Raw genomic sequence first — 12,691 nt, forward strand, 5'->3', positions numbered from 1 at the left:
CTACTATTTCATAGCTTAATAGAAATATTCCTATATATTATTTATAGATACTTTTATGCTTATAAGTTATTCTTAGGTAATCCTAGTATTATTTTATATACTATTTAAGAGGTTATTATACTAGGTAGTTAAGTAATTATATTTATTCCTAAGTTTATAGACTTTATCCTCATATAAGGCCAAGATAATATATTTCTTATTATTATCATCTATGTCTATCAGGATATTAAGTTCCTCTAGCTTAATTATAGGCTATCCCTATTAGGGGGTAATAAATAGCTTATTACGAGAGGTAAAGGGTAATCTAGTATTAGGTATTATAGTAATAATATTACTTAGAGTATATAATATATTATTAAATAAGAGCTATTAATATATAATAATTATATATTTCCTAAGAGATAAACTAATTATACTAGGTTTATATTAGTAAAGAATATTAGGCATAGTCTAAGTAATAGAGGGTATAAGTTATATCTAGTAATATACTTAAGGTATTAAGTATAACTAAGTTATATTAATAGCTAAGGTAGCTACTATATAAGAAAATATAATAAATACGTTTTATATACTTAGGGGGTTTACCTTGATTACTTATTCCCAAGAGGTTGATCAGAGTGATCGTATAGGTGATCATAGGTGATCATAAAGTGATTACCGTGATCGCTTGGCTCCTAGGGGTGATCGCATTATGATTGGTGGGTAACCGTGGGTCCTTTGTTGGTCACGTGATAAGTGTTTTGTCAGGTCGTGACAAGTAGCCTTTAAGAACCTTGGCATTATCTCTAATCCCAGAAACCCCACCAATTATAATTTCCGCTGCACCTGGTTGCACATCATAGTTTGCTCTGGTCGTCATGCCGACCCGTTCGTCTGTCGACTATGACTTCGCAGTCACCACCAGGGATGCTGTGAAACGCTTCCCGACAAAATTTCCCAAACAGAATATATCTAGCCTCCCCCCAGGATAGCCATATACATGGTAATCGGGATAAAATGGAACAAAATGATCAACGAAGAACAGTTTGTAATCCGCCATTCCCCCTTTCCTCCGAGTATAGTGTAAAGTCGCTGACATCAAATGTCCGGTAACCTCGACGTAATCATCCACCCTACCGGAGCAGTTTGGGTCGCGAACAGGCCGACATTGCGCCTTCAATATTTTGAACTGTTCGTCGTGCAGCTTTTCTGTCCAGTACGACACCTTTGCGTTCATTCAGGCCTACGACCAGGAGGGAGCGCGGTATCTTTTCGGTCTTTGCTCACTCAGTCCGCTCAGCGGTTCGTCGACCCGCCAAAGCATGTCGTCTGCCAATGGATTTTCCCAAAGCCCAGCGAGGTAGTTGCTTTCGATCCCAGGAGCCTTGCAACTTCCTATTTGGCAAGCTAGTCCATAGCTGGCTGGCAAGCGGTCTTTCTCTTCGGAGAGGTTGAGCCCAGAGTAATCGCTGACGAGCTTATGCCATAATTTTGTCACTGAGTCCTTCCGCAAGGCTTAGTTGCGTCAGTTACGATAAACCTACACTGGAGAGTAATTACAAATATCATACCGGTCGCATGCCTCTGTGGCTCTTCGCTCTTCGTAACTCTCTATAAATGTAGAGCGCTTTGGCGAGACCTGGAGCCTCATTCTGCGAGAGAGATGTAAGAATCGGGAGAGGAGATTCCCTCTGCTGTTTGAAGGAGACGAAGGTGGCATGGGAACTGTTTCTGTCGTGCTGCAAGCTTCAGTTGGAGATGCATGACGAAGTACATCCAGAGTTTCTTGTGCAGTCGCAGCTATGTTTGCATTCGCTGAGACATTCAGATCGGAATAACGCTCGATAAGCTCTGAGTGCTCTTGCTTTGGATTACCGTTAGCCTTAATGCCGGAGCACTCGCACTCACTGAATTCCCGGCATTCCCACACGAGCTCCTTCGGACAAAAATGCAGGACTCGAGGAGCCAGTAGTCGTTCTTGGTAGACCCACCCCCGAGTTAATAGAGGGAACGTGGCGGAAAGGTTGTGGGCCTCAGCGTTGTCAAAGTGAAAGATCTTCTCGCGAACATAGAACAGCGTCTTTTCGAACGCCTTCGTAGTGAGCCGATAACCCATGTCGGATAGAGACGCAGCAGAGAAGCACCCTCCACTGTCATCTGGAGACCTGGTGGCGGCAACGACGATATGCAAATTTTGATACATGGACGCCATCTTGCTCGACTCCTTTCTCCAGTCTTCAGGGTCATCTTGGATTATGCAAGCGAGTCGATCCAGATGTAACGCAGTCCCATTTTTCTCACGATCTTGATAGCATCTTGAACAGTTTTTGGGAGCAACGGCCATGGTATCTCGTGGAGATATGAAGGAAGAGTCGTCCTCACTGTACGAATGGACCTGGTTTGCCCCCAACGATGGCTGAGACACGCGTAGGTCACGGCACTAGTTGATACCTCTGATAGTTTCAGATCATATTTTCCAGCTGGACCAAGGTCGAGGAACCGAGCAGGGAGTTCGGTCATGGTACGTCGACTGCACCTATGATGGGACTTTAGGCAGTCTTGCAAGGCACGGGACGCCCAGGCAATGGATTTTTCGGACGCGGTGTCCCCAGAAATAGTCGGCAAAGCTCTCATGCCTGGGATCGGGGATGCGGAATCTGCTCGGCTCGGCAGTTAGCTCTACTAGACACAGGAAAAGATGCGTACCGGCAGAATGCCTCTTCATTTAGTCACTGGAATAAGATGTCGCGATTCAAGTTCTGGCCTACTGACCGATGCCCACGAAAATGTCTAAGGTTAACTTGATCGAATCGTCCCAGATCAAGTCGACTTCCACAGTGCCGACGTCATTGCCGTCAACGGTATACCCTCTAGCAAACCCTCTCTGAAGGTTTGTGAAGGGGCCTACCTTCGGCTCGAAGCGCGCGATGCCATTTCGGATCAGGGAACAATATGGACACCCAGACTGCACTAACGTGTCGAGTTGGTCAGGCTCAAAATCAAAGCTGACCCGATAATCTCGGGCTCTGCGTTGGAAATTGTTGCAGAGATTACAGGGGGCCATGCTGATCGGGTCAATGTGTTGCTGAAGCGGTTTGTTGAAGGGAAGACTAGCCCGCTCACAACGAGCGCACAAGTGAACGAGCCTGGTCGGCTAATTAGGGTGTAGTTGTCGGAAATTAGGGTTCTCCTTGTGAATGATTTCAACCTGTGTGTATTGCTTGTGTTATTCTTCCTGAGGCTGCAGAGGGAGGATGGCAGATGGGTTAATATCTGCAAGCTGACCACACCCATCTCTGTTGCCTCAAGAGGTTCCAGCATGGCGCAGCCTGGACATGTATATCCTGGGGCTAAATCACTGTGGACAGAATGCAGAAGTTGCTCTTGGTAGTCAGTAAAGGCGGCTACAGGCAGAACTGCATTAACCGCCTGGCAGATTGGTGCCCTCCTTCATCCCAAACATAGCCACTCAGGGCCTCGGGAACTTCCTTAGAGTCTTCCATCGTACACAAGGCACACAGCATACGGCTTGAGAGCCTGATCAACCTACTCTCGGCCGTGCCCGGGCCCGCTAGGTAGCTACAAACAACACCGCCTCTTCAACCCGGGTGACGCTCGACCGCCCTTTCTCATCGTACACCAGCTGGAGAGGTTCAGTGAGATGAGCAGCGCCTCTATGTTTTCGCTCAATTATCCCGTCAATGGCCGGGCTTCAACTGTAACAAAGAATACAAGAGGACAGATGCTCTGGGTTGACTCTTCCCAAAATCCGCCTTGATAGCGGAGTTGCTGTCACATCCGGACTAACCCGACCCCATGCAGGCCTGTAGGCCGCCAACATCCATGTTTCTGGTCCAGCTCTCGTATATGAAGGAGCAAAACCGCCAAGATCTAATGTGAATAGTGGGGTAGTCCCATCGACATTCTCGACAGCATGAGAACGTAAATTCCAAAAGAACCAACCTCGCCTAAACTGAAGCAAATGTGGCCTACCTAGCTAGGTAAGACTGACAGACAGACACAATGTTGCCCATTACCGTCAGGCTCCTACTAGACCGCCCTATTCCTATGGAAGCGATTGAGCTGGGTCGCTTCACCCCGGGCCCGCACTAGCACTCCGAACAGCCAGCCTGCTTTTCAGGTTGATGCATCGCCGCCGCCACAAACTCCTCGCGGCCCACACTCTGTGTCTTACAACCAACAGCTGAACCCCCAAGAGGCCTGGCGGTAGGCCTCAAAGTCAACCCAAGGCTGAACCAGCAGTCTGCCTGCATATGACATCTTGGCACTTGCGGTGTAGCTGTTGGTTGCCTGCCAGGCTATAGACATGAAGCCCTCCGATGTGCCCCAGTGGTGACACTTCTTTTTTCCGGAGAGGGAAGCGGGACCGTCGGACGTGACGTTTCGTGTCTGACAGAGTCCAAAAATGTCTCCAACAGAGTTTGTTCATGGCAACTATACCGTGGGATGGGTCTGCGCGCTTCCAAAGGAGCAGACCGCAGCCACGGCAATGCTGGATGCCGAACACCCTGGCTTGCCCAAGCCACTCACCAACAGCAACACGTATACTCTGGGAATAGTTGGGAACCAGAACGTAGTCATCGCTTGCCTGCCAAAGGGAAAGTACGGCACCAGCTCAGCGGCGACAGTTGCGGCCAGAATGCTCGACACAGTTCCCTCCATCAAGCTCGGCCTCATGATTGGCATTGGTGGTGGCAGCCCTCCAAAAGTTCGGCTAGGCTACGTCGTGGTTAGCACACCAACTGATCAGTTTCCCGGAGTCGTGCAGTGGGATTTCGGCAAGGCAGAGAAAGGCGGACACTTGAGGAGGATCATTACCCTCAACAACTCACCTGGCGCACTCCTGACGGCGCTGTGAAAGCTGGTGACGGCGCATGAGATGAAGGGGCCCGAGATACCCAGATATTTGGACGAGACGGCAATCAAATTGCCTAATCTAGCACCCAGATACACCAAGTCTGATTCACTCAAGGACCCTCTGCTCTCGTCAACAGGCATCCAAGATGATCGTGTTGGATTCTTGGCCTTGTTCTACATGATCTGTGTGGCGATTTTGAGCATTTTCAAGTTTTTCCTGGCATGGCATGTATTTGCTCCTAGGAGCCCTGTGGCCGAGGACGGCGCAGTTGATGGAGGAGGAGAGAACGTACCCAGAGACATGCAAGCTCATTACGGCCTGATTGCTTCCGGAAATCAGGTCGTCAAGGACGCTGTCTTCCGCGGCAATATTAACCGCCAGCTGGGCGGCAACGTGTTATGTCTTGAGATAGAGGCGGCAGGGCTAGCCAATGACTTTCCGTGCCTCGTCATCCGGGGTATCTGTGACTACGCCGACTCTGGGAAGAGCGAGGAGTGGCAGGAACACGCAGCTGCCGTGGCTGCAGCGTTTGCTAGAGAGCTTCTGTCCGTGGTGCCAGCCCAGGAGGTCAACCAGATATGCAATGCCAAAAGTAAGCTTCAACCTGCCCTGTGAGGCTTCTCCTTTGTTTCTCGTATCCGCAAATGGGTAGCGAAGGGCGCACTACTGTGCTAGGGAGATCTGGGGGGTAGGGCCAGCGACTTTCGATTTGAAGAGATTGCAGTGTTTCTTGTGAATATTTCTGTTGCTAATGGAATTCAGTTTTACTAAGAATTGACAGCAAGTTGAATGAGATGTCAGAAAAGCTTACCCACCTCCAGTCCGCACAGTCCAATCAAGGCCAGCACGCAGACGCTGTTCTGCCCAGGCATCCCTGGCGCCGGCAAGACTATTCTCACGTCAGTCGTCATTGATGATCTTAGAAGTAGATTTCATAGGGACAGCAATATTGGAATCGCCTACATCTATTGCAACCTTCGACAACCAGATAATCAGAGGATTGATAAGATGCTGGCGAGTCTTTTGAAACAGTTGGCTGAACGAAAGCCCTCCCTCCCGGAGGTCGTCAAAGGTCTCTATGACCGGCACAAACATGAAAAGACACGACCGTTAGTCGAAGAAGTCTTGACGACTGTGCACTCTCTAGCGAAGATGTATCTTCGAGTCTACTTGATCGTCGACGCGCTGGATGAATGTCAGGCCTCGGACGGCAGCAGGGCAGAACTCTTGAAAGCGTTGTTTGCGCTCCAGAAGAGCTGCGGTGCAAGCCTCTTCATGACATCGAGGATCATGCCCGCCATCCAAGAGTACTTCACAGAAAGGTTCATGGAGTTGGAGATTCGCGCCTCTAAGGAGGATGTGCACAGATATCTCGAGATCCGCGTCGACTCTCTGCCCAATGTGGTCCAAAGCAGCCCAGAGCTCCGCGAGGACATCAAAACCGGAGTGGCTAGGGCGGTTAACGGGATGTATGTTGCCTGGTACTAATATATTTATCTGGTCATTCCTTGCTAAATTCGTAGGTTTCTCCTCGCGGAGCTTCACTTGGATTCCTTGAGAGACAAGTTTTCGCCCAAAGACATCCGAAAAGCCTTGAAGGGGCTGCCGACGGGAGTGATTCCCCAATGCAGAGGCCGAGATTGCAACCGCCTGCGTCACATATCTCCCGTACAAGATCTTTCAGTGCGGAGCCTGCGGAACAAAGAGCAAGCTAGATGAGAGATTGCGGTCACACCAACTCTTTGACTACGCCGCGAACAATTGGGGGCATCATGCCCGCATGTCTCTAACTACTAGTCAAGAACTGATCAAGTTCCTGAAGAGTAACGGGAAGTGCGCTGCGGCTGCCGAGACCCTGATGGTCATCACTGAGTCCTGGAGCTGCGCATTTGCTCCAAAGAAAATGACGGGTCTTCACCTGGCGGCTTACTTCGGAATGACTGAAGCAATCAACCTTCTCCTCAGACATGTAGGGAACGTCGAGTTGAAAGACAGCCACGGCTGGACACCATTAGCATGGGCTGCAGTGAAGAGGCACGACGCGGTAGTCAAGCTGCTTCTCAAGACCGGTGTTGATGCAGAGTCGAGGGATACGAATCAGAGAACCGCATTGTCGCTAGCGGCGGAAAAGGGGCATGAAGCTATCGTCAGCCTCCTGCTTCCAATCGAAGTGGTCGACGCCGATTCGAGGGATGGGTATGGTAACACGCCACTATTTTTTGCCGCTGAGAAGGGCCATGATCATGTCTTCAAAGTGCTGCTCGCTACAGACAGGGTTGACATACATGCAACGAACCGCATTCGCCAGACACCAGCATGGGTAGGCGTGGAAATGGGGCATGCCGACGTTGTAAAGCAACTGCTCAGCATGGGTAAATTCGATGGCAACACGAGGAACGAGTTAGGCGAGACGCCCCTGATCTTGGCCGTTCGAAGAAAGCACGAAAACCTCGTTAAGCTGCTGTTGGCCACGGACGAGATCCAAATCGACAAGAGGGACCGATTCGACAGGACGTCGTTGTCGTTTGCAGCCGAGGACGGGCTCGAAGCCATAGCCAAGCTGCTGATTGACATCGGCAAAGCTTATGTCAACCTGAAAGATCGAAACAACCGGACGCCGCTGTTGTTTGCGGCTGAGAATGGTCACGAGGGGGTGGTCAGGCTGTTACTAGGCCCAGGCCAGGCCTACGTTGACGCGAGGAACAATACAGGCACAACTCCGTTTCTGCATGTCATGTACGATGGCCACGAGGCAATCACCAGGCTTCTTCTAGCCACAGGAAAGGCTGGCATCGACATTCCAGATGGATCCGACTTCACGCCGCTTCTGATGGCCGCGTATCAAGGGCACGAATCCATTGTCAGACTCTTGTTGGACACGGGGGAAGTTGACTTGGATGCCAATGACACCCACGGTAGAACGCCTTTACTATGGGCTGCCATGAAATGGAACGAGCCCATCGTCAGGTTGCTTCTCAAGCATGGCGCTGAGATCGACGTGAGATCTAGGGGTGGCCAAACGCCATTGTCGGTGACCAGCGCGAACGAGGCCCTCACCAAGATACTGCTGGCTGCAGCCGCTACCAAGAGGGATGATCCTAGCCAGACCCCAGCCCCGTTACTTGCTCAGAGAGGGCACGAGGCGGTTGTTCAGTTGATGCTTCCAAGCAACATGTGTGTTGAAACGAGCGTTGACAGCAGCGACCCGTCGCCATCATGGGCCACCGAGTACAACGACATGGTTAAGCTGCAACTTGCAAAGGCCAGGTTTGACATTGTCGCGAAAGACCAGGATGGCTCAACACTACTCCATTATGCCTCTTGGCACGGACACGAGGCTATCGTTAAGTTGCTCCTTGCTACAGGAGCGGTCGACATCAGCACGACGGATAATTCAAGCCGGACACCTCTATCCTGTGCTGTCGAAGGCGGACATGAGCCCGTTGTAAGGCTACTTGTCGCAAACGGCAAGGCCAACAACTTCACTGACTTCTCGCAGGAGACGTACGCTGCTCTTGTACAGAATGAGTCGATGAGCAACCTGATTCTCACCTCATTCGAGGCCAATGTTGACGTAAAAGACAGCAGCATGAAGCCATTATTGTGTGTTGCCGGGTACGAGGCCATGTTTAGGCTGCTAATGGCCACTGGCAACTTCGACATCCATTTGAGGAATTCCGGCGTGACGTTGCTGTGGCTAGCTGCCAGAAGTGGCCACGATTCCCTCCTCAAACTGCTGCTTGATACGTGGAAGGCTGACATCAATTTGCGATATAGCGCCGGCCTCACGCTGCTAGCCATAGCCACCATGAAGGGGCATGAGAATATCATCAAAGTATTGCTCAACACGGGAGAGGTCGACGTCAACTTAAGAGACAATTCTGGGAAAACGCCTTTATACTTGGCAGCTACACTTGGCCACCGGGATATTGTGGATCTACTTTTAGCTACAGGACAAGCTGATGTCAATGTCACGATTGAGGGTGGGTAGACCGCGATATCGATGGCTAGAGCAAAAAAGCATGAAGGGATTGTTAGGTCGTTGCTAGGTACAGGTAAGGTAATTATAGGGGAGTGGCTGTTTCAAGACAGAAGAGTTCAATACACAGTAACTGAGTGCGAATACCTACTTGTTAGTCGAGATTTCAAGATGGCGCATAATATCTACTCGATCTAAGCGCGATGAAGATTCTCCGACAGTATTGTATCTCATGGATTGCATCAATGAAGGATATGTTTTAATCGAAATTCTAAATTTTGATCTTGTCATAAATCTACCAATACGTCTAGTTACCTAACTGACTTGAATGCTCTACTAATTGCAAGCCCAGTCGCAGGGTATGACATGATTTTGTCATGCACTCCGTACTTCAAGATCTCTAGTCTAATGTCACCTTTCTTTGTAGGCCATACAGTGATAGCCCCTCCCTCTCCACGGTTCTCCTTGAGTCTTTCTATCCTCTCGAGCAAAGCCCCCTCGTCCTCAGTCATGTTTTTGGCATTCTCCGCCACACGCACCGCCTCCCGGTACAACTTGATAGAGTTCTCCATCGGGATATCCGTGTCGTCCACAGCATGCAAGAGAGTAATGTCATATCTCTCAGCCTCCTTGACAAACTCTCCCAGCCTACGAAAATTGTCCCACTTGCTTGTCAGCCTCTGTGAGAAGAAGCGGAAGAGTGGCCTAATCCTCGCAACCGGTGAGAGTACCGGGATGAAACCACCAATACGGTATGTGGCCGTCAGCTGTGGAATGTCTTGAAAGGTAGCTGTGACGACCAGCCCAGCAAAGTGAACTGAGGGTTGACGTTGAGCAAGTTCATTGACGAGAGCAATTGCTACCGCAGATCCAAGGCTCTGGCCAAAGATGACAATCCGCTCAGGCGGGATGCCGGCCGTATTGATGGCCCAGTCAGCCACTGCTAGGGCATCCGTGATAACACCAGCCTCGGATGGATGGCCCGTGGACTTTCCATAGCCCCGGTAGTCAAAGGTCAGGACATGGGTGTTGACGGGATCGGCAGAGTACAGTGAGCGGTAACTGTCCGGGCGCCATCCACTTGCCATGGTACCGCTTGTACCATGGAAATAGAGGACGAGGCGGGCCTCGGGGTTCTCCTTGAGCAGGCGAAAGTTGAGGGTCTGCTCAAAGTCCTCCACTAGCCCAGCTTCAGATCCCTGTGCCAGCAGGGCCTGCTGATTGGCCTGGTAGGCTGCAAGAGGAAGAACGTGCCAAGTGTGCAGATTCACCCCGTCGGGCGTTGGGAGGTAGAATGGTGTGACTTGATGATGAGCGAAGCCGAACTGCTCGGGAACATTGAGGTCCTTGAGCCAAGTCAAAGTGACCTTGTGGAGGTAGATCAGATGGGCCTGCAGCGAGGGCACGACGACCAAGGCGCCAAGAATGCCAAAATAGAGCACGGCTGGGACGCCCAAAGTCAGGCCAAGCGCCAGCATGGTGGGCCGTAGGGCGGAATTAGACATGCCGGCAAAGCAGTCAGATTGAAAGAGAAGCAAGAAGAGTTCCAGGCCGTTTGGAGAGGGCGAGGCAAGATCAAATCAGACCGCGGGCAGTCAAGCGGAGAAAGAAGTGTTGGTTGAGTGTTCAAAAGTCCAAAAAAGAAGTTGCGCATCGCCGACGGTTTCGATTTGTTTGGAGCCGTCACGTAAGCATGTGCCAAGAGCCCCTGGCAGACTCAGGGCGGCAACGCCCTCGATAATGCTGTTTGATTGGTCCAGTTGCACAAGCGAACTCCATCAGGCCCCTTCGCCGTCCCAGTCTAGCACCTCAGTAAGCGCTGCCTCTCTGCGGCCCGTTCCTAGACACAACCAACACTCACAATTGTCCAGAGTCAATTGGCTCAATTGTCCAGTAATTTCGTGGTTGATGGGTTGTAATGCGACAGACATGGAGTCGGGATAGCTTGAAATACCCGCAGTGCCCTCCAAATGCACTGCCACCTTCACCATGAAATTCCCTATCATCGTCGAGAAACCGCGTTTAGCGTCTTGCCCATTCTCTACCTACTCCAATTATTCTCCATGAGTGTACCGACCGATCCTCCGGTTAACTCGACGGACCCCAGCCGCCTTGTAGGTTGGGTCCCCGAGGATACCAATCGTGGAACCTGGTCAATTATATCCTCTTGCTTCTTCACCATTCTTATTTGCACATGGACTGCCATCCACCCTCGCGTTCATGTTTCACGCCGAATTCGCCATGCACACAAGTTCTATCAGCTTGTCAAGGCTATTCTGGCACCTGAGATGGTCTGTCTTGAATCACTGCAAGAATTCCTCCAGGCCCGGAAAGCCGTCCGCCGGTGTGCAAAAGCTACCAATGGAGGGTTCCGAACTATCCACGGCTTTTATCTTTGCATGATGGGCGTCAGATACAATGACGGGGATAGTGGAGGCCATCGCACCCTTTGGCCGGGACAGTATGCCTGGCTCTTGAACAATGGGCTCGTTTCGTGGGACAACCACAAGAGCTGGGGCCTGTCGAGAGAAGACATTGAGGACAAGAACAAAGCCGACGGACTTGTCAAGGTGGCTGCCCTCCTTCAAGTCATATGGTTCACCCTCCAGTGCATCGTTCGATCAGCAAACCATCTCCCTTTGGCCGCGTTGGAGACAATGACGCTGGCCTACGTGTTCAACGCCCTTGTCACCTATGCGTTCTGGTGGGAGAAGCCTAAGGACATTGCCACCGCCGCATTTGTTGATCTGCCTGAAATGACTCCAGTCGACCAAAGATCTCATTGTATCCCAGGTTGAAGACACAAACGTCATTACCGAATGGGATGCAAGCCTTTATATGACAAGGTACTGGCCTCTATTATGTCTTCTTGGTGCCTCTTTCGGCGCCATTCACTTGATCTCATGGGTTTCGGTCTTTCCATCCGAGGTGGAGCTTTGGCTTTGGCGCGTCAGCGCTCTCATCTCTGTTGTTACAGCTGTTCTTTGCATGCAGTTTCGTAAGATGAGCTTCACCTGGGAAGGTCCTCTGACGATCATCAAAGTTAGCAGTCCTTTTCTGTATCTTGTGAGTAGATTGATCATGGCTGTTGAGACTTTTGCATGTCTGCGGGCTATGGAGGCCTCTACTTATGAGGTTGTCAACATTTCCAATTACTGGTTTCATGTTTCGTAATCTTTCTTGATTTTTGGTTAGAAGGAGGGGATCTGGCATGAAATGCCCACAAGGATTTGTAGATACCTTACGCTAGATTATGATTTACGACTTGATGATAGTTTTTTTCGCAAATGGATACGTTCTTACTTCTTCCATTACTATAGCTTTGCGTTTAGGGAATACAATTTCACGCACAGCGCTGCAGATGAACACGGACCCGGGCTCCTGCTTGTGAGAGCCATGTTCATTACTAGAAGGGACAACTCTCTTCTTGCCTCGGATATTCTTCTTACTTTGGCGTGGCTATTATCTACCAGGGCGAAAAGATTCCAACACAAATTGGACAATATACCTAGCCTCTGTGGTATCTCACACAAACAGGTGCCTGTCAAATATCCTCTCTTCACTTCTACTCTGATCCAGGGGCATTAAAAAGGGGCCGTTTCCTCCACCCAGCTGGTGATGATGGAATCCCGTCCAAGTTGAGAATTATCGACCTCCCTACCCTAGTCATCTATCTTGAAGGAAATCGCGCTTTCACAGTACAACATCTCAGTATTGATGGGCCATCTGAAGGATACACCGCACTCCGCCTCCCAAGCCCCGTTGATTAGAAATGGCCACGCCGTGAAGAGAACATCGAAATAAATCAAGCAGTGCATGGATCGCACAACGACTCCCAACCATGCCATGCCCAT

At 50.3% G+C, this 12,691-nt stretch overlaps 3 protein-coding genes across 3 annotated transcripts; 2 read left to right on the forward strand and 1 right to left on the reverse strand.

Moving 5' to 3' along the window:
• Positions 1-4,405: 4,405 nt before the first annotated feature.
• NCS54_00443200 (Hypothetical protein) lies at positions 4,406-8,849 on the forward strand (the record flags this gene model as incomplete). The annotated part of the gene is made up of 4 exons (XM_053149970.1): positions 4,406-4,854; positions 4,948-5,469; positions 5,680-6,327; positions 6,656-8,849. The coding sequence occupies 4 exons, from the start codon at positions 4,406-4,408 to the stop codon at positions 8,847-8,849; spliced, it is 3,813 nt and encodes a 1,270-aa protein (XP_053005945.1).
• A 299-nt stretch (positions 8,850-9,148) lies between these two features.
• Positions 9,149-10,342, reverse strand: NCS54_00443300 (AB hydrolase-1 domain-containing protein; the record flags this gene model as incomplete). Its single annotated transcript, XM_053149971.1, has 1 exon — positions 9,149-10,342. The coding sequence occupies one exon, from the start codon at positions 10,340-10,342 to the stop codon at positions 9,149-9,151; it is 1,194 nt and encodes a 397-aa protein (XP_053005946.1).
• An 897-nt stretch (positions 10,343-11,239) lies between these two features.
• Positions 11,240-12,011, forward strand: NCS54_00443400 (Hypothetical protein; the record flags this gene model as incomplete). The annotated part of the gene is made up of 2 exons (XM_053149972.1): positions 11,240-11,578; positions 11,631-12,011. The coding sequence occupies 2 exons, from the start codon at positions 11,240-11,242 to the stop codon at positions 12,009-12,011; spliced, it is 720 nt and encodes a 239-aa protein (XP_053005947.1).
• Between the last annotated feature and the right edge of the window lie 680 nt (positions 12,012-12,691).

This window comes from Fusarium falciforme, chromosome 3, assembly GCF_026873545.1.
Source record: "Fusarium falciforme chromosome 3, complete sequence".
Classification (NCBI taxonomy): Eukaryota; Fungi; Ascomycota; class Sordariomycetes; order Hypocreales; family Nectriaceae; genus Fusarium; species Fusarium falciforme.